Genomic DNA, 25682 nt, shown 5'->3' with positions numbered 1-25682 from the left:
ACTTCGGGCCTCAGTTCATGCCACAAATGCCACACAAAGTACGTAACAGTTGACATTGAAAGTGACATTAAAATTTGGTAAGCGTTTATATTTAGCCAATGCGAAAATAACTTTTTTTGGTGCACCATACTACTGAAAAAGCAGCGATAGTTAAGATGCGCAGAGTTACGCATAATATTTGCAACTTTTACCATGAATTATAATCCCGAAATAGAAACTCGAACATGTAATGCTGATGTTATGTGGATATGCCACCATTTTTCCTCAGTTATGTCTGTCTGTCAAATTCAGCAATTGAGGCACTTAACCATTTTCAATTTGCTGCGAATTTCTTGTAACTGCGAGCCTTTGATATGACTAACATCCTTTGGTATCCTTGAGATTGATTTGTGTACACCCTTGTTCATCTTATTATTTATACAGCATCTGATTTTCAAGCAGTTATACTCGCATTGCAAATAAAAAAATGTCCATATTTCCAGTTGAATGGGCGAAAAGAAGCGGCTTGCAGCATTCTTGTCCGGAAACTAATTTAGAGAAAATTCTTGGAAGCCAGGCAGTGCGACACAGACATGTTTTATTCGAGCAACGGGATTGAGGAATTGTGGAATTGGGGGAGTTATGCCAGTAGGAGGTGGCCGGCATAAACCCGATTTGCCATTTGAAGCGGAAGTGACCCTTGAAGTCTGATTTTGTTTGTGCGGCCATTCGTTGGCAACGAGATTTTCCTCCGGCCAGGAGTCCACTTGCCACTTGCCACACCACCTTACCCTACACAGTGGTTATATCTATTTATTTGCCCCTATTGCGTTGTCGCTGGGCTGGCTGTTCAATTTTTAATCAACGGCTTTGATGGCGTCTTGGCAGCGCCTCGTGGAATCCATGCAATTTCCTGTTTGGCTGTGGACGAAGTCTGAAAGACAGGCGGCGCAAAAAGGAAAAGCGGCGAGCGCCAAAAGGAAACTCAGCTCAACTCGGCTGGTTGTCTATTTATAGCATTTTGGCCATATCCCACGGAATTCAATGTCAACAGCACAGCCGGCAATCCAGCCCCGATGTCGATGGGTGGTAGATGTGAAGGTGGAGCTAGATGTGGAGCTGGAGCTGGAGGTGGCCATGACTGGAGGTCGGAAGCCGGAGTTGTCATCGGCAAGTGGCGACTTGAGCATAGGCAGGCGGACACTCGAGCCAAACTCCGTCATCGCCCATCAGTCAACCGATTAGGGTCCTGTGCCCCACCAAAGTGCAGCATGCTTACGGGGGTTGTAATTGAACTTTGCTCTCAGCGGTCAATTAAAGCCACATCATAAATCACGACGGGAGGCGGGGAAGGGGGGTGGGCGGGCGAATGACATGGGGTTATTGCATAAGCAAACACTTTAATTGATACCCATATCAAGGTATCCAAATAATAAAGGAGATAGCTACAAATTACCATTAGAAAGCATCCTTATACTAAGGAGTTTTATTTGGAGTTGCTAGTTATGCACAATTGTGTATATATATTTTATGTAATATCAACTATATTATATCTTTATCTATTAAATTATATAAATTACATTATATCTTCTTCTTTTCTCATTCTAAATTCTTTTAATAGTTTAATCTTCTGAGAATAGGATACTGGTAGTATAGTTTGCCTAATCGCAAACGCCTGAATCGCCATATATCATTTACATGGATATAATGTAGTACATATGCTTTCATTTTCATAGTTTATTTTATTTTTTTTAGTCATTCCTAAGTTATAAAACCCCATTCGATTCGCCAATTTCCAAGTGCAAAGGTGCACAGCTCCTAAAAAGGATCAGTGTGAGACAGGACACCGCCGAGGTGGCCGTGTGACGAGCCCAACTGTGGAATCGCCAATGAATCGCCATCGGCCAGGACAATGGGGCCAGTCTGCATTCGCTTCGAGCTTCGGCTCCTCGCTCGGAGGTCCTGCGAGCCTGCTTACGTCACAGAGCTGCGTAGGCGTCATCGTCGTGCGGCGCACCCATCGTCCTCGTTCCGCCCCCCGTTTCTCGGCCACAACAGTTGCCCGATTCCGCGGTTCCCCGATTCCCCGATTCTTCGGCTCCTCGACGACGACATCGTCCGTCGAAAAACGACGCCAGCCAGGCGCTGATTTTCCCCAAAGGCCCCTGCTCCTTAAAATTTCCCCACTCCCAAGCCCCATACCCACGCCCCATGTTACCATTTCCATATCGCTGCTCGAGGGCTCGCGCTCTTGTTTCCCCAACTTTCGTGGATGGGGGGGTGCTATCTCCTGAATGAAAATCCGCCGCTTCGATTTTTGTTGTTGACGTAGTCGTTGCCTCTTCAGTTTGCGCCTGCGCATTCCTGCGGCAGAATCATCTGTTGTTGTCCCCCCCAGGAATTCTTCGCTCGCCTGTGGTCCCAGCAAGTGCATTTGGCTTGTGGTAGGACCGTGTTTGGGGGCGGCGAAAGGTCCTGGCCAGGCTCAGCTGTTTGCCGTCGCCTGTAGAGTTTTCCAAACGAGCCGGAGACTTTTGGGCCGTGCAACAAATTGAGAGGCCAAGCCGGCTTTTCGCTTGGAGACTTTCATACAAAGAGATATAGCTTGGAGATCGAAATAATATCGAATTTAGTTATATTACAGCAGTAAAAACAGGCATAATGGTGAAATACTAAACATAGTCATGTCGGAGTTTACAAGCATACATAAAGTTTATCCTATAAACCTTTCTGAATAAATAATTAGTTTACTGTATTAACTTGATTTTCTATGTTCAGAATTGATTGATAAAATGTTGCTATGAATGAATGACTATTCTCTAGTTGTATTCTCACCAGAGAACTGCAAGGGTGGCACTTTTTTACCACTCGACTCACACCCTACAATTTTGTGTGCGGGTGCTACCCGCCACGCACATCGCGGGTACTTACAAACACACAGTATAAATCTGAACATGTAGACAAGACACCCCGTTGTGCGCGCACCCGAATCAATACGGTGCTCCGCGTCGCGGGTGCCGATCACACACTGCCTAAAAAGGGATGAGTGAGAAAATCACTTGTGGGTATACCGTTAAACACATGGGTGTTTCCAAAAATACTCGGGTGTTTCCAAAAATACTCGAGTGGTCTCGTAGGTAATCGAGTCACAGACAAGATGCGTAACTCCATGCGTTTTACACTCCATACGTTTACACACTATTCTTTCGGCGTGGCTCTAGACTTTGTCGAATACTTTGTAAAATGCCCTTCATCTTATTATTATATATTATTATTATTAATTATATATATTATATAATATTTTATTATATTATATATTATTAATATAATATATATATATATATATTATATTATATATTATTATATATTATATATATTAATAACGTTATTATTATTTAAATATAGATTATAGTAAAAATAATAGTACATAATGTCACAAAATTCATTTCAAAAATTACTTTATATAAGAATATTTGTCATTAGAGTATTCAGGTAGCGACGTGTGAAAAATAAATAACGGAATGATTCGAAACGGGTGGCACCCTTTGAGTCCATCAAAGACGTGAGCACGAAATTTTTCTTGGGTATTCCCTTTTACCCTTCATTTCTTATACCCGTCACGCTTCCTCCCATACAAATTTTAGGTGTACAAAAAATGACCAGAGAACTGCAGCCCGCATACAAAAAATGACGTGCGGCCGATCGTTGACTGTGCGTCCATTCACCCAAACGGCTCTTGCGCAGCAGGCCTCGGGTGGTTTTTTTACTCGTAACAAAAACACAACGTCGGTAAAACACTCGAGTAGTTTGTGTTGCCGCAAGTAGGGTGTCAAAAAAAACGGGGTGCCTAGAGTACCGAGTGTTTATCGGGTGGACGTAGAGTGCGAGTGGCGGGCTGCAGTTCTCTGATTCTCACCTTGTTTTTACGCTCGACTCCGAAACTTTTTCGATTATACATGGCGACTATTCACCTTTTCGTCCATTCAAAACTCTCCACACCGTGGAACAAGTCCATTCACGTGGCTTGAGCTCGCGATTCAATTTCACCTCGGCTCGGAAATCATTACGTTGGCACGGCGAATATATTATAGCTCGCTCGTAAAACGTAAAAGCCACAGACATTGTGACGACAAAAGGACTCGTCTTCGTCCTCGGTCCGCCCAGCCACGCCCCCCCGCCCCCAGCCTTCAGCTGTTTGTTGTGTGCAACAGCAAGAACAATGGCAAAAGTCGAAAAACGAAAAGCGAAAAGCGGGCTGCAAGCAACGATGACGCCTCTTCCACAGGACATTCTCCTTCATTCATGTTGGCTTTCACCCGAATCGAAGGGTCCTTCGGCTCCGCGTCCTCCCCTTTCCCGATTCGTATTCGGTTCGGCAGCTTTAATGACTTGCAATCTATGTGCTCATTTTTATTCACAATATATCCTCGGTGCTGCTGCTGCGTGAGTTGTATTTTGCCAGTGGATAGAGTATGTATGTACGTGTGTCCCCAGTGTGGTTGTCAATCGTTTTCGACTTTCGAAATGTAGGGGAAATGTACCGTTAGTTCGTTGGGCGGTTGATCGGCGTATTTCAAAAGAAAGGGGCTTGCAAATATCACGGGAAATGTATTCTTAGTTATGGCACTTATATTGCCAAATCTTTTGCAAGGGCTGTTATGATCAAAATTGATTATATCGTTTATATATCGTGACTATATTCTGTTTATTTCCTTTTTACTAACCTCATTTAAGCATTTCAATATTAATTTTTTCAATAATTAATAAAGTTTTTCATGATAATTATGACAAACATTAAAAATTAAAAATATGATTGTTAAAAGGGTCTATAATGCAATGATGCAATAGAAAAGCTTAAAACTAATAAACAAACATCTTTTGTTACAAAAGGGTTACAAAAATGTTTGTCGACATGCATTAGGTAAGTGATTTCAGTGAAATTCCCATTAGTTGCCCTCTAATGAAATCACAAACCCCATCTCGGGAGAAACCAGATATGTGGTATCACTTAATTTTCCCACAATTGATTTTTCCGGCTAGAAAACACAACGCGATTCCGGGTAAGCCCAGTGAAAAGTGCATTCAGTGATTGAATCCTCGGCTGTAGTTGGGATTAGAGGAGCCACAGCTGATGACAGCTAAATGGGATTACCCAAATTCGAGTCGAACTGGGGAAATGCCCCGCCGGAACGAAGGACTCCGATGCGGATGTTGGACAACCCACGCAAACTGGCGACCGCAAATCATATGGCATCTGGGAAATGGAAAACAGGGAGTCGATGATGCCGGTAACGGTGCACAGTGCGCAGTAGCAGGCACTCTCTCTCTCACTTTCGCTCATCCCGTTGGACTTCGGGAAAAACTCTACACATGAGGCTGGTTGAAAACAAGTGGTTGAGCGGCCGCAGCGCTCAGTATAGAGCGAACAGTCGTTTCGAGCTCGAGTTTTTCCCGCTGACCGAGAGCACACAAGCTGGAGCTGAGGAAGCCCAGAAGCAGCAGTAGCAGTAGCAGCAGGAGCAGCAGGAGAAAGCAGAGAAAGCGGCGAAAGGAGCAGGGAGCCAGGAGCCAGGAGAAAGAGCAAGGAGAAAGGAGAAAGGAGCCAGTGAGAGAGCGGAGAGTAGCCAGCCCAGCAGCCAGCGGTTCGTCCGAGGAGTGAAATTCGAGGCGGAGCGTGCAGGGAGTGGGTGTACGAGTGCGACTACGACAACGACTGCCACATAAAGTGGAAATCCGAAACGCCTTGAGGAGCGGCAGCGACGTCGACGCGGACAGCGACAGCGACCGCGACGCCGACCGAGGCAGAGCCAGTGGCAGAGGGACACGCGTCAGGCGGCCAAGCAAAAGGCAGACAAACAGGCAAATCCTGCTGAGACGACACGACGAGTCCTTGCTCGTCGGTTCAAACGTGCGGAACACTCTTGGAGCCAGGCGATAAAAAAGAATATAACAAAAAAAAAAAAGAAATATATATACAAAAAAACACACACTAGTAGTAAAGCTAGTCCACTAAAACATCACTCACCCAGAACAAGGGAAAGTTTTCACACCACAAACGAAAGCTGAATAACAACACAAGAAAATTATATACCCAAGAAACCAAAGTGCCGCGAAAAAAACTAACTAATAAGCCTAAGGTCTAAATCGAAATCGAGTGACTGGCCAGTGAAAAAACGCCAAGTTAAGTGCCCGAAAAAATATACAGATAATATCGAAAAATAACGAAACCATAAACAACGGTCGTTGCAAGGCATCCCCACAAAAACGCGATAGCCAAAAAGTTTGAAAAAGAAAAAAAACACAAAATTTCGGAAAAGTTCGAAAACTTCGAAATAACTTCGTTCGGTGCAGGCCAGTGTAGTGCAATGCCAGGCTTAGGCCGGCACAGTGTTGGTCAGCGGTGTGGGGCCTGAAGACCCACAAAAGCCGTGTGTGCAAAGCATCGAAAGTCCAGAGAGAAACATTGATATCGGGACTTTCCCTCACCACCATTCACCGCCACCAGCCCCGAAAAACCACCTGCCACCTGTCTCTATAACTCCCGCCCTCCCCCCAAACACCATCCCCCCGGACTAGCAGACTAACTGTATTTCCCCCTGGTAAACCCCTGGTAAACCCGAAGCCGCCAAGATAAGCCGTCTAATCGAGAAGCTGCGCCAGACCAACAAACGGAAAATGTTCTGCTCGCTGGCCCAGACGCTCTTCTGCGTCCTGCTCATCCAGGGCGGCCTCTATGCCCTCCACCTGAGCGGAAACGGAAATGGCAACGGGAATGGGAATGGGAACGGCGAGAAGTCCCTGGGCGAAGCCAAGGTTGTGCAGGTGCCCAGTCATCCCGTTGGACCCTCGACGGGAGCCGCCGCCGCCTGGCAGACCGCACCCTCGCAGCAGCAGCAGCACCAACAGCATCCCGGAGGATCTCCGCCAGGCGGTGGATCCTCGCCGCATGGCCATCGGTCCGCCGCAGCGGCTGCCTTTGATGCCACCACCGTGCGGCTGAACAAGGAGATAGCGGACATGGCCCAGCTGGAGCGAGAGCGACTGATGCTCCTGGCCCGCGCCAAGCAGACGGCGGAACAGCCGCCGGCGGGCAGCAATCATCGCGGTCATCCCTTCATCGCCGGCCGGATACAGATGCAGCCCAGCGAGGAGCTGGACGTGGGCGACTATCCGGCGCTGCTGCAGCAGGCCGCACGGGGCTACATCTTCGGTAATGTGCAGAAACAGCCACCGACGCCGGTTACCCTGGAACAGGATTATGAGCAGCTGAGGGATCTGGAGAATAGACCCGTAAAATACTACGGTAGGGTAGTGCAGCCAGCGGAGAGGGAGGAGCAGGCGGAGGCTCTCTACGAACCGCTGCACTCGTTTGGCGACTTCGATGACTTCTCGGAACTGGAACAGGAACCGCAGGAGCCGCACTTGGGCGAGGATGAGTTGCTGCGTGAACTGGATGCCTATCAGTATCATGGCCTGGAGGACGAACCCCTTCCGGAGAATCCCTACCGCACACTGGAGCAATTGGAACTGGGTGCACCCGACTCCCTGCAGCAGCTCTTCGAGCAGGAACAGGAGCAGCGAGATGCCCCCTTCAAGACGATGCACTCCGGCAAAACCCACAACCCGAGCAACTACAACATAAGGGTGCAACAAAAGTGGGCCAGGAAACGAAATGGCCAGGGCATTGCCCATAATCCCGAGGCGGAAAAGCAGCTGCAGCGCCAGATCTTCGCGCAGCACTTCAAGCCGCAGCGGAGTGGCAAACTATCGCTGTCTGCCAACTCGGAGGCCACGGCCAGCAAGCATCTGAAGCCATCCAGTCGCTCCGGCTCCAAGGATAACGAGAAGCCACATAGCGAGCTAGGTAGCAGTGCATCCTCTGCCGTCTCCTCCGCCACTACTTCCTCCGGGAAACAAGCCGCCGGCGATGGACTACCTAAGCAGCAGCAGGTGGAGCAACAGTCGCAGCAGGACAAAAAGGATCCCAGCCACAAGCGATCCGGTTCCGGATCGGCGGGCTCCATGGGATCGCCAGGAGGCGGTTACTCCGCGCAGCCACCGATCTCACACAGCATAGCCAGCCAGCTGATGCTGCGCACCGCCCGCGGTCAACGGCAATACGATGTGCCACAAATCGGTGAGTTTTAGATATATATACATATATATACCTATAAAATCCCATTATATAGAGGCTTGAACTGGGGTTTAATGGACAGTGGTGGACTATGGGGGAATCGATGGAACGCTGACCTTTAGCCGACTGTCTGGCATTAATTCAATCCAATCGAACGTGCACCTAGCGCAAGAAATAAACCCTTATTAAAATCTAATTAGAGTGAACTTTTGAAATTCTAAAATAGTTTTTGAAATTTAAAAGCAGCAAGTAGTTAATTTGAAAGGTTATTTTAAGCAGCAAACTTCTTTGGCTGTTTAAATCAGGATGTTTTTAGCTTATAGTTCAGCCTACATGCATTTGATTTAATATTCCATATGTATGGCTATTAAATCAGATCGAATAACTCGCAAAGTTTTGTATTAAAGCGCAGTGTATTGTAATTACTGCGGCATGGTTAATTTACAAATGCGTGTTACATGCCCAGAAAGACAACATTTACCCACAATAGTCGGTCAATATCTTTCCAATATCGCGGCGCTGTTTCGTGTCGAATTGAGTCGAGTGAAACGCGCTCTTGACCCCACAGTACATACATACTTCACACACACACTTGCACATAGCCACTGCACAAGTGTGTGTGCTTTCTTTTTTGGGTTCAAAGGGCCAAAGGAAGTGGGGCAGGTCCCGAAGGACATGCCATAATCGCTCTATTTCCGTCACCATTTCTTTTGCGCCAGTTATTAACGCGTTTGTATGGAGCGGTTTCATTATGGCGACCCTTGTTATTCCTCCTGGCCAACTCGTGCATACATACATATTTCATGATCCAAGGTGGCTGCAGTTCGGCCAGCAATTTAATCCTTTTAGCCGTGCTGCTGGTGGTGGGCGACCCGGGGTCATCAATCATCAATCAGTCGGCGTTTAATAGATTGTCACTAAATCATTTGTCAACAATGGCCGGAGCGGAAAAGTTTTTTTTCCTTTTTTCAGCAGCTATTTTCGTTAGTTTGGCCAACTTTGCAGCCCGTTATTTTTGGCCATTGCATTTAGCAAATTAGTCGCAGGACTTCGGCTGGAAGTTCGTCCTTGGCTTCCATCCATTTGGGCCGTTGTTAATCACTTGGCTGGCTAAATTACTTTACAACAAGTTTTGATGGTCGCCATGAATACGGAATGTGCTTAGAGAAAGTTGGAGCGGAATCGGAGGACTCGAAGGAAGATTTCTGCCTCGGTCTCGTCCTGGCCGACAATCAATTTTAATTTTTAATTAACACTTTCAAGTTTAATGGCGAACATTGTTATGGCCGTGAGCTAAATGCGATTTCATTGCTGGTCGACCAACAAAAGCTGGCAGCTTGATGATGGCCACTTCTCGGCCAGTTTGAATTTTCCATGTGGCTGTGAAAATAATCCAAAATTCAAATTCAACTCCTTTGCCCCCACATTCGACATTCTGGCCAATTTGGCGTAACAACAAATTCTCGTACCTACAAAGCATTTATAATTAAGCCCAAAATGGAAACTAATTGATTGATGTGCCATATGGCTATCGTATCAATTATGCACTTATGCACAAACTATTAATTAAGTTGAGTTTATGTATTATGTTCTCCTTGTTTTTTTTACAACTTTTGATTGTAATACTTGAATTGGTTTATAAATGTTTTTGTTCCAGAAAATACTTCAAGTTTATTTAACTTTTAAGCACGCAACGGTCTTAACTCTAAGTTAAATAAAGTGCGAAATTTTCGTGGCAACGGAATAGCCAATTAAATTAAATTGGATTAGTTCGCTGGCTGAAGCTTCATGGCCATCTCCGTTTTCTCTGTGGATTTTCCCCATCTGCGAACACAATTGATTTGGCAAGGTTTTTCCAGATTGAGAGATGTTGCGAAAATTCAATATGCGAAGACAATCAATGAGTTTTCATTTTATGCGCATGTTTGCACAATTTTCCTCATTGTTATGGCCCTCGCTTTCCGTAACCCCCCCTGCATTTTCCCATTTCCAATTTCTCCTTGCCAGCAGCTCGCTTTTCCCACATTTTCTGGGTGCGTATGTGTCTTTGTTTATTTCCGCATAACGTCATCAAGTGTCTGCTGTGAAAACGTCAACGCTCCTCACTTCACACCTTCGCTGGTAGTCGGTAGTCGAGTTGCTGGGTAGTTGGTAGTTGTTGGTAGTCGGGAAAATTACAATCGTCCCCCTAAGTGTTTACACTGGAAAACGATTATACGGATAAGAAGAATGCCGTGAGATCCGCACACATGTGTTTTCAATATAGCTAAGGACCCGTGCACTTCAATCGACCACATAGGAAAACCACTTCATAATAATATAAAAACAATTAGTTTATTATTCCAGTGAATATATCTTTACTAACAGTTTATTAAACATACCTAAATATTCTAAATATTCCTATGTTACGTGCCATCTAAAGTGAGCATGCCACAAAGTCCCACTTCAGTTGCCATTCCCTGTTGACCAAAAGAGTTTGCTCCTGTGGCAAAACCAAAAAAAAAATACAGAAAAACGCTGCTGAAAAAAAAAAAACTTGAAAAACCCGTCACTCGTATTTTCCCGGGAAACCTGCGGCTGCGTTTACAACTTGACATCATTAAAACGCGTTCACAATTTACGATCCTGCTGGTCCGGTTTCCAACTAATTTAGTAACAACACCCCGGGGGTCCGAGGCGACTGGACAGGACGCCTCCGTTTGACAAGTCCTTGCTCCCACGCCCACATCCTGCGTGAGTATGTGTGTGTGTGTGCGTGCGATAGTGTGTGTGCGCACGCCTTTGCTTTTCCTTCGCTGGGTGAAACCCACATTTTCATACGCTGGCGGTTGATTTAATTTGTAATTTGAGGACCGCTCGGTCCTCAAGTGGCCACTTGGCGGCAAAAAGATCATCGATTTGTGCGGACGGAGGTCCTTCCTCGCAGAGCGACACATCCTTGCAGTCCCTTGCTCCTGTCAAATATTACGCAAATTAGTTGGAAATGGATATTGGAGATGCGTCTATCACTCCGTTCGTCTCTCTGTCTGTCTGTCTTTCTATCTGTTTGTCAGTGGCCGCCGTCGACCTTTTCCTCGCCCATTTTCCGCGTCATGTTCGTGTGGCGGCTGCAGTCGAGCGGATGGAAAATTTTACCACAGCGACAGGTTGTCTGCCACAACTTGTGGGCACCACCAGTTCAGTCCACATTGGCGGCTGGGTGCCACCATAATCGGGCATAGATATGCAAATGACCGATTTCCAGGACACTCGAGGAGCGGCGACAGATCAGACAAATTGGGAATACCGTCGGCTTTGGCAGACAGATTGGTTGCCTCGGAGAACCTTAACCCCGCTTTAACCTCTCGTGAGCATGCGGATTTTGATTGATTTATTGAATTGCTGGAACAGTTGCTAGCATATAAGCGGGATTTCCATTAAAAATCCAGTTTTTTAAAATATAAAAATCCGAATTGCTTAATTCTTTATGAGTTCTTAACTAATAACATTATTTTACATTTAGTTATTTCATTTTTTTATGCAATTATGATACCATTGACTCAAATTTCTTCTGGATTCTTTGGCATATATTTCGTGTATACACTGATTGCGTACGCAGCTTGCCCTTTGACCTATAGAGATTTTTTTTCCAAACATTTTACAATGCCATTGGCATGGCACACTTTTGACATTTTCTAGGGGGCGCCCAAAAATATTCACGCTGCCACACATTCCCCCTTCCCCTTTATCGAATGCTCCTGCATTTGTGCCTCAAGTCTACAACTTGGCCCATGACCCGTGGGCCATGGCTAATTAGGAGGACAACCCCCATTTGCACTGCTGGACAGGCTGGACAGGCTGGATAGGGCCAAATGAACTGGAAGCAATAACGTCCCGGTCACGCCCACACACTGAATTTGTTAATGAGGTGGACTCCGTTTCGGCCCGGCAAATTAGCCTTTTGACTTAATGCACTGGCCAAAAATAAACAGAAACGTGCTGTGGAAGTGGACATCGTGGCTGCCAGCCAGTGGATGAATCAATAAACAGTGACATCATCACCAGCATCCAGTCAGTCAGTTAGCCAATCCACCAATCCGTCAGTTTGTCAGTTAGTCAGCTTGTCATTTGGCCCAGTAGGTGAGGGGTGGACTTTAAAGCTGGCAGAACCTGCTCCTCTAGGGCTGCTGCATATATAATTGTGGCACAGGACAACAACAACGAAGCGGAGGATTCGGGGGTGGGGTTGGAAAATATTTACATTAGCGTAAGCACGTTGGGAAACGAGGGGGGAGTGGGGTGTTGGCAAGGGGGGCAGGCCATTGAGCAGGCCAATTGTCTGGGTGAGAGTGTGCGTGATGGTGGCCCATTCAGCCAGTTTGACGACAGCAGCCCAATAGCTGGCCAAAGTTTTGCTTTCTTCTTACGTCACAGAACGCAGAACGGTTGTCTGGGATCCAAGAGACTGACACACTTATGCCCACACACCATGTAGCACTTATGTATATATCACATCTATATTCCTATTTCTCGATGGCGAGAGCAGTGTATGAATCTGGCCAAAGTGGCTAAAGGATTGTGGCATGCTGCTGAATAAACATGGCCAAGCAAATAGCTGCGAGCACTGCATAAATATCAACTATGGGGCTATAATGAACCACACCAAGGCGCAGATTTTTGGCCAAAATCTATAATAAGACACTGGAGACCACTGGAGTACATACACATACAGCCATGCCATATAGTATATCCTATTTGGCCAGTCAGCTCTTAGTCATCCGTAATGAAGAGCGGAAAGAAAAACAGAAAACCCAGTAAAACTCTTCGACAAATAAATGTGGCTGAGTAATCGGCTGAGTGTGTGTGAGTGCGCTGTGTGTGTGTGTGCGTGTGTGTGTGTTTGTGCTAGAATTTTTTAGTCAATGAAGCGTCAAGGACTTTTTGCTTATGATATATTTACCCAGAGAGGGGGTAGCGGGGGAGCTGGAACGGAACGGAACGAGTCCTTAGCCACAAAAGATGATGCAATGCAATCAGGAGGCGGCTGGCAAGAAGTAAGTGCGGGTAGTAGTGGCATAGTAGGTATCCTTGTTGTATCCTCGGCGTGCTTAATGAGTTGTGAGCTGACGCGGAATTTATGAATGAATTGCGAAATACTTGTATGTGAGCAGAGGCAGTAGGCACTGGGAGAACGAGAGACGGAGACGGAGACGGAGAGCGAGAGAGAGCGGGAGAGCGAACAGGACGAAGGCAGGTCCTGAAAACCCCAATCCCCCATACTCAGCGAGTCCTTTGGCATTGTTTTAGCTCCAAGTGAGCGGAAAATTAACCAAGTGTTAGCAGCTTCACGTAATTGGGCTGCTTTGCTTATGAATAATGCGTTATTTATTGGCTATACTTAGACGGATTCTTAAGTATGTATATTTAGAAGATGCCTGGTTATGGTTTTTGTGCTAATTTCCATTTGAATAATGGAATATATAGGGTTTCATGTCTTATTCAATATATATAGATACAAAATATATTAACTGCTGACAGCAATTATAAGAGAAACTCTTGTTTAAAATATTTAAATAAGGTTTGGTCTCCAGCCACGCGAATTGCTATTTAATTATACACTATTTATTTGTATACTGATCTGATGGACTTAATTGGTACTGAAAACCTGCGCATTTTAATTGGTTCTTCGTCACGTCGCCAATTGCAAATGACGCATGTCGGCGACGAGATAAATAAATGAACTTTTCATTTACGAAAATAGTCCTTCATGTAGGCGTTGAACACTATCAAAAAGCTTAAAAACTTAACTTCTATTGCAATACCCCAAAGTATTAAGTGAATTTATGAATTTAAGAACCTTGACGAGTGACAGATTCTGGCATATTTTGGTGTGAGTTTCGGAGATGATTGCCACATCCCAGGACATCCCCCAGCCCACTGGTCTCGAAAAAGAGTTGATTGACGTCCTAGGACACTTAACTACGCAGATACGCATTCGTCCGTGTCCTTGAAAATGTCAAATGGAAATGGTCGATTGGGTGGCGAACCCAAAAAGGATCCAAGAACAATTGCGAGTATAAAAATTTAGCTGTGAGGCGAGGTCTCAATAGCACACACACACACTCACACACTGCCTTCCGAATGACATATGCCGCCGGTTTTGGATGGGGAGGATCGCCCCATTTTGGGAAAGTGGCGGAGTGCCGGAGTGGCGGGCATAGTGTAGTGTCTGTTCCATGTGCGTCACAGGTCATGGAAATCAAACGCAATAGAAATCAGGCAGTGAAAACTGGAGCAAGCCAGTCAAGTGTGTGTACATGTGCACATAGACTTATGCCAGCCACTGTAGCCAAGTGCATAGTCATGCTAATGCAAATTATGGCTTATTTAAGCCGACAGCATCAGCAGGACCTACTTTAAGGTGCATCACTTCAGCATGTTCAGCATGCATGGCAGAACTAAAAACTGAAATTAAGAGAGAAAAAAAAGAAAAACAGAAAAGATGTAACGAAAAATTGTGCGGAAAAGCCCTGGAAGTGTAGCAAAGAAAGCGGAGAGCTCTTGGCCAGGCCAGGTCGGACTGGTATGGTGGACTTAGGGGGGTTTAGGTGGCGGCGACGGTTCGGGAGCTGCCTACTTAAAGGCTTCCGGGCCGGCAACTCGCAGCAGCCGTGCATAATGAGGCTGGCACTCACACAGCTGCATGCATAATTTAGCAGCAGCCACGCCGCTCTAGAAAAAAATGCGACGGAAGGGTTCCAGGATGGGCCAGGATGTGCCGGGATGGTACCATCTCCATGCGGGCAGCAAAAGAGCGGAGAAAGCTGCTGGCTACGCTACTACTTTCTTCCCAGCAAATAAAGGAGCTGCCGGCTGACCTTTTCCCAGCTCATCGATCTAGCCGCTCCCCAATTTACGCATAATCATCGTCATCGTCGTGCAGTAAGTGAGATGGGTTTTGCTTTGGGCCCGGGTCTCAAATTATGCAATATTTATGCGGGGCTTTGTTTATTTTAATTCGCACAGCAATTTGGTTGAATGGCAAAAGGGGGAGGTATTATTATTGTTATTATTATTATTATTATTATTATTTCTGCGCCACCCATTTCGCCCACGCGCCCACAAACTGCAGACACTTTTCAATCAATCATTGTCTCTCGTCCTGTGTGTGTGTGTGTGCTGGTAAATTATTCTCCGTTATCAGTGCACTGAAAAAAATATATAATAAAAACCCAAAGATGTGAAGGCAGTTATTCAATGCAGTTAATTGTAGTTCTTAACAAAATTTATGGACTAAAACATAAAGTTCCAAAGGAAATTTTAAATATTTCATTAAGAGTTTTCTCTCTGCATAAAACATTGAAGTATGCAAGAGCCAGTTGGCAGAAAGCAAAGCAAACAGTTTCGGGAAAAACGTGAAAATTGCTAGCTGGAAAATGCCAGAGAGCAGCACTTGTTGCCTGCCGCAAACTTAGGAAAACATAGGGCCACACCTGTCGGCCTGCCAGGAAAATGCCCGGGCAAAGGGAAAAGTCGGAAAGTTGAAAGAGAGAGAGAGAGAGATACCTTTTTAAACTTGTGGAAAAGCCAGCGGTCGAATTAAATTGCCCATTGGCAGTGGACACATAAATGCAGCAAGATGGATAATTTCCATGGTCAGCGTATCACTAACGAGGCCAGCTGGCTGTATCTTTAAGCTCGAATAAATCCAGCTGAAAGCTTAAATCAGAGCTAAACCGCAATGTCTGCGCTCCCAGGATCGTCTGGCAAATAAATGTCATTCTGTGTCACCGGCTGATTTCCCACGCCAGCAGAGGGCTTTAGTGGAAATTGACAGCTGGCTTGCAATTAAATAAGATTTATATGCGGAGAAAAGGCCAAAAGGCCGAGCCAGCAGCACCACCAGCTCCATCTCCATGCGAATCTCAATCTCAATCTCAATTTTCGCCATTTTCGGCACTCGCAATTCGCAATCTTAGCTGTATGGAAGTTTCTGCATTAATATGCCAGTAGGTGACTCCACCAAATGACCTCGGGCTGTCAATTCGAGTCATGTGTGCGTATGGCGGCGATGGCAAATATAGCCACGAACTTTGCTAATGGATGCACACCATGTCAAATTGAATTTATTTCGAGGCAGCCTAAGAATAATACGCCAGTAGATTTCTCATGTTTAATTTATCGTTCGTCCTTGCCGCTTGTCGCTTCACATTAAGCAGGTGAGTTGACAAAAGACCAGCAGAAGAAATCGCTCGGAAGGCTTCGTCTTCGCCGGCGGGGCAAAGGCAACTTTTCACGGGGGGCGGGGTTTATCCCACACCGAAATCATTCCTCCATGGCTGAACAAATACCCTGGATTTGGATTTGGTTTGTACCTATAGCTCTCTACTCCTCGGTATCTCAATCTCAACCAGCAACAGTGTCCTTTTTGTTTGGATATTTGTATTGCTGTAGAGTTCAGAATCATTATCTTTGAAATACATCTCAAAATGCCTTGTTATCTCATGCATTTTTAACTTAATCTCTCTAAACTGTGAGCAATTTGAACCATTGGGCTGGGAAATATTTGAAAATAACAGGGCCTTTGGTTATTTGACCTTTTGCAGAAAGTAAACAGTTGTATAAACACGTAGTACTACCTTGATTTAAGGTAATAAGCACATGTTTTCTTCGAGTGTTCCAGCGCAATGAGATCGATAAAGTTGCGGATACGCAATTTCCCTGTAATGCTGGGCGTACTCGAAGTTATATAATTGAATTGGCGCTACACTAGGCCAAATCACTTATTCGGAGCCCTCGCCAGTGACGTGGCCGATTCGATAACGATTCCAAATCGAGTTTAGGCATCTGAAGAGCCGTCCAAAACGTCCTGCCCTCTGGAAAGTCCGAACCCCCCCGCATCCGGACGGACACCCACTCATTCAGGCGCTGCCATTGTTTTCCAATCAAAAACTAAACAAAACGCAAACACAAGACCCAAACACTTGAGCCACTGCGTAAGCCATAAACAAACACGGCAGAATGACAATGTGAATGGGTTTTGGGTGGCGGCACCATGTTGGTTGGGTGTGGATGTGGGCCACGATTTCAGCTGGACTGCTGGCTGGCTGGCTCTGGCCACATGAATGGGACTTGGCCTGGCTGTGACAGTGGCCACAATGCGAAAGCTGCCAGCCCAACAAAAGCCAGCCGGATTGGATTGGAATGGAAAGGAAAGGAACGCAAAGCGATGTCCATGAATGGACATTGCTGTGGAGGAGTGGGTGGCGGAGCAGGAGCAGGAGCAGGAGAGGTCAGATGGTGTTGTGTTGGGGGCGGAACAGGCGTGGGACATTTGAATGCCATCAGGACTGGCGCACCATTCACCGGACTGTGATTTCCGAAGTGCGACACCAGTGGCAGTGGCATTTCGAGTAATCGGTTTACCAAAATCCTCTTCAGTTAGACGCTTGCAAAGCTACTGGTGTGTTAAAAATCGATGTGAAATGTCAAATAATCGGTTTACTAAAAATCCATTGAGTTATTAAGCGCACAAGCCCAATTGAATGAAAAGCAATATATCAAATTGGTTTTTTGCATACAAGTGATGACTTTATTTCGACCTTAATTAAGTTATATTGTTTCACTACATTTTTCCAAAAATGCAGCAAACAGACATTTGTTCACTATTCTTAATTCATCATATTATTATTTAATTAATTTGTGCATGTTCGTGATATGCTTGGTTAGTCAATGAATGCACATGTTTCAATTTGTATTTACCAAGTGTGTTGCTTTGTGGCACAAAAACATATGTGTGCACCTGCCACTTGAAACTGCTCGTTAACCTTTGCTCCTGGAATCTTTTTGGCTTTTGGATAAAAGTCAACCACAATTCGGTTACCAAGTGAGCTGTTCTGCTTTGTATTCGTTCGTTTGAGTGTTTTCTTAGACTAACCTGGCACAATTTGGAGTGCTCTCATCTCTTGGGTTATCCTGTAGCAATTGTCCATTTGCAGTCACTGCTTGCAGTCACTGTTCCCGTCACCGTGTGGCTGGTCTTGCCCCATATCAGCCATCAGCCGGTTAGCATCTTGTTTACCCATTTGCTACGCCTGACAGTTTTCTAAAATATGCCAAGGCAGGCGGCGGCGTGCTGCTGTCTAAATCCAGCTAAGGTCAGAGTTCAAATTGAGTTTGGCCAGGAAATTAAATGGAGGAGAGTGCCGGCGCAATGGGGATGTAGATGGTGGCTGTGAAGGCAACTGGCAGGCTAATGAAAAGCCCTGACTGCTCTTGGGGTTGCTGCTCAGCTTCATCTCGGTGCCGTGACATCCCCTCGTCGTTTAGGCAACCCTTTCTGAAGGTGGAAGGAAGCCTGCACTTGTCTGCTGCACTTGCCATGTCCCACCATGCATCCATGGACGGGCCCATCCCCTGGCCCGGCTATTAATATTGCCAAAGGTGCGCACTCTTTGGTACTTAAGTGGCTGCCGTCTGGGAACTGTCAACGGGGGCTGAACTCCCCTGGCATTGTGTCATTTGACAGTCGACGTCTTGGCTGCACCTTTAACCCCAGGACCCAGGGTAATCCCCGTTTGGCCCCTCGGTGCCTTTTGTTTTTACCTTCTCCTTCTGGCGGAGAATGCGGAGTAGACCTATTCCAAGGCTGAGACTTGCTGGAGTAGCTGGGGCATGTCGCGCGGAAATTAAGTAACTAAGTAGAGCCGGGGATTTCGCTTTTTTTTCGGGGCATTCAGGCATAATCAAAACTTCAGCTGAAAGAGCAGAGTAGAGAGCATATTTCTCGATAAAAACTCGGGGTCCATCGTAAATATATATGTATATATAGTATATATATACAGGTAAGATGGAAAAAGAATGCAAAAGTAAAAGTTTTATTGTCATAGCGCCCAAACAAGGCATAAACTTGCCTTAAAAGTTTAAGCGGCCTTCGTCCGCTTTTTTCGCCCCGACTTTTATGCCATTTTCTCATATATTTCAGTGCCTATTTTTAGCCACTCATGATGAAGAGAAGCTGCGCAGAAGTTTCCCTTTCCGAGGGAAAATAAAAAATGTGCGCAAAATTACAGTGCAACTTTTCGACCAGCTACAACAATTTTAATGAAACTTTTCTCGGCTCTAACTCAACTTGCCATCCATACCCAACTGGCCCTCCTGGCCCACCTGGCCATTCTGGATGTCCTGGTGTTAATGAAAAGTCAGGAGCTAAGCAGACTACGTGCCCAGCAGCGGGCATCTTACCCAGAGCATTCTCGTAATATTATTAATAATGTGGGTAAAGTGGAGGAAACGTGTCGGCTTTGTGGGCCGAAATGGGAGCTGAACTTTTCGTGGAAAGAACCAAGCTCCCCCATCAATGTTGGCCCGATTTCACAACTCCCCGGGAAAATCCATGCACAGCAGCACAGCACTAAAAATGTCAAAAGTTATAAATAATTTTCCATATAGAAAAGTGATATGTTCAAAACATGTTGTCAGGGCACCGCAGAAAGTCCGAGCCATGTGGCCGCCAGGATCCCTAATCCCTGTCCCAATGCCAATCCCCTCGGGATTCCTGTCCCAGTTTGCAATTTGCGAAAAATTGCCAAGGCAAAAACTTGAAAGTAAACAAACAAACACATCACCAGCTGCCAGCCAAAAAGCAGCAGATCGCAGTTCTGTGGAGTCCGGGAAACTTCGGGAAGTTGGGTTCGGATGGTTGGATGGCTGGATGGCTTGCAGGAGTTATGTTGATTTGCACATGTTTATGTCCAGTTAGGAGCACCTGGAAGGAGCAGCTCCTTGTTTTGGCCATATGAGTTTTGGCAACGGCACACGGGGCGGAAAACAGCGACATGAAATTTTTATGGCCACCAATGCCAGGAAAACAATTGCGAAAAGTAGTTTTACCAAGTGCGTCCGACACGTACATACATATGTATGTATGTATGTATGTATGATACTATGTGGTATATAATGCTTGCCCCGGGAAATTAGACCAAAGTGCCATGGAAAACAAGTGGGGGAAAGGGGCCATACTGGAAGTACGGAAATAAACGCCAAATGTATTTAGAATTTTTGTATAAATAACCTCAGACGGCAGTGAGCCGAGGAGGCAATTTAAATTATTGAGCGGCATTGATTGCTGAACTGAAGGACCTGGACAACCACCAGGGGGCCAAGACGGGCGCCTCCTGGCCCACTGTCGATATACTGACGCAAATGCCGGGGGAGCCATCGAGCTCCATTTTCCATGTTCCAAGTTCCGAGCAGGATAATCATCATTAAAGCAACCGCAGGCCCGAAATTATAACCATTACAGTTATAAATAAAATGCGGCGGGGCCGAGCCCCCAGGAACGCCCCAAAAAAAAGAGAAAAGGGGGCGTGGCCGGGGCACTTGGCAGACTCTCTCGCCTGTAATTACTTTGATTTGCGCCAAGGACGCTGGCACCAGAAATTGCATGATCCCGACAAGTCCTGAATTTAATTTGCCGCTGCTGCTTCTGCTGCTATTGGAAAATCTACTTTCTTTCTTTCTCCTGTTTATTACTTACTGCTTCGGTTAATTTCCATGACGGTCAGTGGTTTTCCTAAGACTCAACAGTGCCACACTGGAAATCCTGTGAGGATTCCGCGGCTGACGTCATAGGCAGTCGGCCTTGAGGCATGAAAAAAAAAAGAAAAAACTGGTGTTGGTCGGGTCGACTTGTCAATTAGCAATTGCCTGGGTGTGAAATTATGGGTTATACAACGTTTTTGGGGGTAAAAGAGTGGCCGCCGTGCCCAACTTCGTTTTCACAGTCGATTGGCAGGGGCAGCAATTAGTAAATGGTTCCCATCTCCCGGGGAATCGAAAGCAGAGCCACAAAATCCCACATCAATACATCCTTTCAAACCCGATTGAGTCTCCCCATGTTATCCTTGCTGCCCATTAGTGCTGCAATAAGTGATTCAGCAAGTGCAGCTTCAATTGAACTGGTCAATTCGATTGGTCCTTCTATCGAACATCCATCCAGCTTATCTCGAGTTAGTCCTGCTCCATTCAGTGGCAATTACCTCTGGCAGTGGACTAGTTTCATTCATTCATTGGGGCGTGAATTGGAGCGGACGTACGAGTACTCGCATTGCCACATGACCAAAATCCCCAATCGCTGGCTCGATGCCCTCCGGCTTAATTAGATATTAATTGGTTGAGCCGCAGCCATCGCTCAACAGGTGCCGCAAAGCCGAAGAAAATTGAAAAAACCTTTCCACCACCGAAAAAAAGAAAATAAACCGAAATGAAAAGGAAAAAAAAATGGAGAAAGAAAAAAGAAAATGCCAGCAAAGCTCACCCATTTATTCAAGGCGTCAAGCTAAGCGGAAATGACGGGAACGCGTATGGGGGCGCGGTGGCCTTTTATCCTTCTCATTGTCGCGGAGCGGAGGTTTAAGCCTTCGCGGATGTCAACCGCGACCACAATTTGTTGCTGCACAGTGCGTTTAATGAGCGTAGCACATCCTGCGGGATTCCTTTTCAGGGTTGCCAACTTAAGAATAAAGTATTAAGCTTAAGACTTAAAAAATATGGCAAAAGTATTGTTACAAATGCAATCCCACTATTAACTAACTTGAATTGATAAATACAGACATGCTTGCATTATATTTTCGTCGCGTACTGTGTGCGCGTGCTTTAGGCCACCGCGAAGTGAATGCCACATGATGTAGACAGCAAAAAAAAGAAAAAAAAATGCCCCAAAAATGGGCCCCCAGCTTTTCTTCCTTTTTTTCCACATTTCCGTCGCGCATTTTGCCGTGACTTAATTGGTGTGCGCCCCTCTCTTTCGCTCCCGATAGCCCCTCTCCCTCTCGCTCTTTAGCACCTGTAAGTGTATGCGTATGCATAATGCAAATCCGCGCGTTTGACGCTTTTCGACTTTTCTGTGTGCGCCGTCGAGCCTTTTGGCCGCTATTTTCATTTTCATTTTTTTTTTACTTTTTCTTTTTATTTTTTTTTTCAGCGCCCTTCTCTCGCTGACTGCGCTTTTATTTAAAATATTTTTTGTCGTGTTGCTTTGTCGCATTTTAATCTGCACGAAGCACGCGATTACCTTCCCCTTTTAGGCCCTAATGTATGTGAGAATTCCGGCAGCAGTCAGGCGATTGCGTGGGTGTGTGAGTGCCTGCACTGAGAGAAAACTTAAGTTTGAAGAAGAGCATGAAAAATACCTGAAAATCATTCTGCCAAAAAATCTCAAGACCGGGTGTTAATAAGTTATTTAAAGTCAAAAAGGTTTTAAATATTACCTTTAATCCTTCGTTATCCTGCCATTTTATGCTTAGTTATGCATTTGTTTTCAGTGCATGTTTTTTTTTTGTATGCCTGGCATTGTCGCTGGTTAAGAGCGATTTACATACAAATCGCTGCCTTTTGCTGGCTCTTTTTTGTCGGTCGACGTCGACACATACAAAAATAACGCGACTTTGTTTTATTTTTAACACACCGCCAATTATAAACAATATAAAAACGCGCATGTGTGCGTTGTGTGTGTGGATGTTAGTGTGTAACTAAGTTTAGTCATTGTGGAAATTAAAATAAACGGCTGCCCGCAACAAAGGCAAGTTAATTTGGCCGCCTTATTCAGCGTCTTCAAGTTTTATGCAAGCACCGGCGATGCAATTTAAATGCAAATTCAAAATGCACATACCAAAATGGCATTTCTGGCTTTATAGTTTGGGCGAAAATTTATGCACAGTACTATAAATAGCGAACACAGCCACGTCTATTGAGATTGATGATGAGTGATGTGGCTGAAATTCAATTTGATTTACCCACCCACATGTTAAGTGTCAGCCAGATCGCATTTCAATTACGCCAAAGCCTCATAATTAAGCCCATAAAAAGGGGGGCAGTCGCTTTTATTGCGTTTCGAATTACCAGTCAACGGGATTCAAGGAGCAGCAGGATCTTGAACTTAGCCAGCATTTTCCATAAAATTTAACAATGCCACAAGCGCCAGGTCCCTAGTTATTTTGGCCTAAAACATCAGTTGGTTTAGGCTTAAGCCAGAAATGAACAGAGAGGGAGAGGGAGAGAGAGCGAGAGAGAGAGTGAGAGGGGTGACAGGTTGAAGGTGCGTCCAGGGGTCAAGCTTTCTGCCTCGTCCTTGCCCGGGAATCCCCTCACACGCCCGGCTGCGTGAGCCAAAACAAAGAGCAAAAATAAAAGGTAAACACATAAAAATTTGTTGCTGCGGCCGCAAAAAAAAAAAAAGTGGAAGAAAACTCACTCACACACACACAGGAATAAGAGCAATGCGGTTAACGAGCGCAGATGAGAGAGGGCGGGAATAACGGTGGGGTTTCTGCCCAGATACCACGGTTCGGTTTCAAAAGATCTGCGACCAGTGTGCCAAAGGCGACTCAAGGGGTCAGGTGGGCGAGGTCACAGCGAAAACAGACAGTAAAAGTCACCAGGCGGAGGACAAAGAGAGCGAGATAGTCGCGCTGCAAGAAGAGGGGGGGAGGGGTTAGGCAGATGAGTCCAGCCCCCAGCCACCCAACCACCATTCCGCCCACCCCGCCCACTTGCCTTTGTTGTCATTTGCAGCATGAGACCTCCGAAAGTATGCTGTATTAAAATTGTAGTGTGCCAATTGTGTGTGCTTTTGTGTGCGAGTGTGTGTGTGAGCGCGGCTCTCCGCTTTCAATGTGTTGGCCAGGCACGTAGCTAGCTGTGTTTGTGTGTATGTGTGTGTGTGCGCTTTGTAATTGGCGTTTTAGGCCTTTGACGTCAAACCCAAATAATAACCATTCGCACTTTTGTTTGCTCTTGCTTTAACACTTTTGTGGCCAATGGGACTTCTCTCTGCGGTTTATTTTGTTGTTGCAAAAGCGAGCAACACACACAAACACACACACAAATGTGCCCTTTAACGGTGCAATTAAAATAATTACAATTACACTTTACAATCGACTCGGTCTGCACACTCAGCTTACCCCAGCACATCATTAATTTATAAGCCCAAACAAAAGATGAACGTTTGCGCTTGTTAAAAGTCTTTAAATAAATTCGTGCACATTCAGAAAAGTGCTTATAAATATAATTATTTATTTAAAATATGTATTACTTTGATTATAAATATATCCCCCATAAAATAATGGTGTATAATTGGATATAAAAAGTAGAAGCAAATTGTTTCTAGATTTATGTTTCTTTGTTACATAAGAGCACCACTTCCGATTTTTCTGACTGCACACACATTTTTCGTGTTGCCTTCGTTACTAATTTGAAATGTATCATGCCGGGTAAAAGCACTTCGCACTAATTATAGAACATCTCTTAAAATCTCTTTATGAATCGAGACCGACAAAAATGGGAGAATGCGTCTGTTTTCGGCCACATTTCAGAGCTACAAAACTTTTAATGGCCTTCATTTTTCTTGGTCCTGCATCTGGCTCTAACACTTTTTAATTGCCAATTAGGAAGTTTTTCTCATTTTCGATTTTTGCATTGCCCTACGAGGGGAGTTCGGTGAGTTTGTTGGCTGGCCAATCGATCGGTTTTTGACGACACGAAGCCAATTTGATGCGTGAAAGGAAAAGCCAGCGGCGGCATAAAAAAGTAACCAGCACGCGTTAACAAATTCATTTAATTTGGCCAAAACGAGAAAGGCAGACTTTAAGGGAAAAGGAGAGAGAGAGAATGATATATATATTTAGTGAGAGGGAGAGCGCAGGAGGGGCCACCAAAAATATGAGTTTTTATTACTCTTGACGAAATGCGAAAGGAAGTGAGCTGAAGAAACCAGCGAAAAGGACGTACGTAACGAATGTACACACATACACACACACACAAAGGCACGGCTCACACCCACGGGCGCACACAGATACGCACCAATACCAACGCTCAAGTACAGGAGCTAAAAATAGAAATGCGCCTCCCGGCACTCCCTAAAAAGTGGCAACACAGTGGCAACAGAGACAGCCAACGAAGACAAGACAAGATTACAAATGTGTAAGCAGCAATTCCCAGAAGTTTTCCTCGTTTTCCTCGCCTGCCTCTCTATCGCCATCACTTTTCCGCCGCTTTTCCCGCTCTCCCTCTCTCTCACTCTCTATCGTTTTTCCTTTTCACGGAGAACAGACGTCGCATATTAAACTGTTGATGGTTTGTTGCTTCGTTTATTTGTTGCTATATTTGGCCATTTGCTTCTGCTTCGCCATTGTTATTCTTTTCTTATGTTTTCTGCAGACGAGCCTCAGCCGTGCCCTTTAACCCTCGATGGGTGTGTGTGTGTGTGTGCACATGTGTGTGAGTTTCTGATGGGAGTTAATTAAAATATATAAACCAAAATTAAATGGCTTAACCGTTGAAAGGGCATTTGGCACGCTCTTAGGCAGATTAGTCCAATCTTAATTCCATCTGCCAGTTGTAAGTTTTGATTCGCTTCCGAATGACAAGTTCCTTTGATCCGCATGGAGTCGTTTGTCTTCCTTTAATTTCCACTATATGTCGGTGAGAATGTGGTGATTTCAGATAGCATTTATCTTATAGATACCAACGTAATACATGGCTGACAGAAGTTAGATATTTAACAAGTATTTACCAAAGTGTTTTATGGCAT

At 45.3% G+C, this 25682-nt stretch overlaps 1 protein-coding gene across 1 annotated transcript in view; it reads left to right on the top strand.

The window, feature by feature from the left end:
• Positions 1–5367: 5367 nt before the first annotated feature.
• Positions 5368–25682, top strand: part of LOC6739394 — a 33851-nt gene continuing 13536 nt past the window's right edge. Inside the window, exon 1 of the mRNA XM_039291397.2 lies at positions 5368–8116. Coding sequence (XP_039147331.1) covers positions 6655–8116 — 1462 coding nt within the window. The 5' untranslated portion in view covers positions 5368–6654. The remainder of the gene's footprint in view (positions 8117–25682) is intronic.

This window comes from Drosophila simulans, chromosome 2R (assembly GCF_016746395.2).
Source record: "Drosophila simulans strain w501 chromosome 2R, Prin_Dsim_3.1, whole genome shotgun sequence".
Taxonomy (NCBI): domain Eukaryota; kingdom Metazoa; phylum Arthropoda; class Insecta; order Diptera; family Drosophilidae; genus Drosophila; species Drosophila simulans.
Note: the sequence above shows the minus strand (reverse complement) of the source record. Positions and strands in the feature narration are given on the sequence as shown.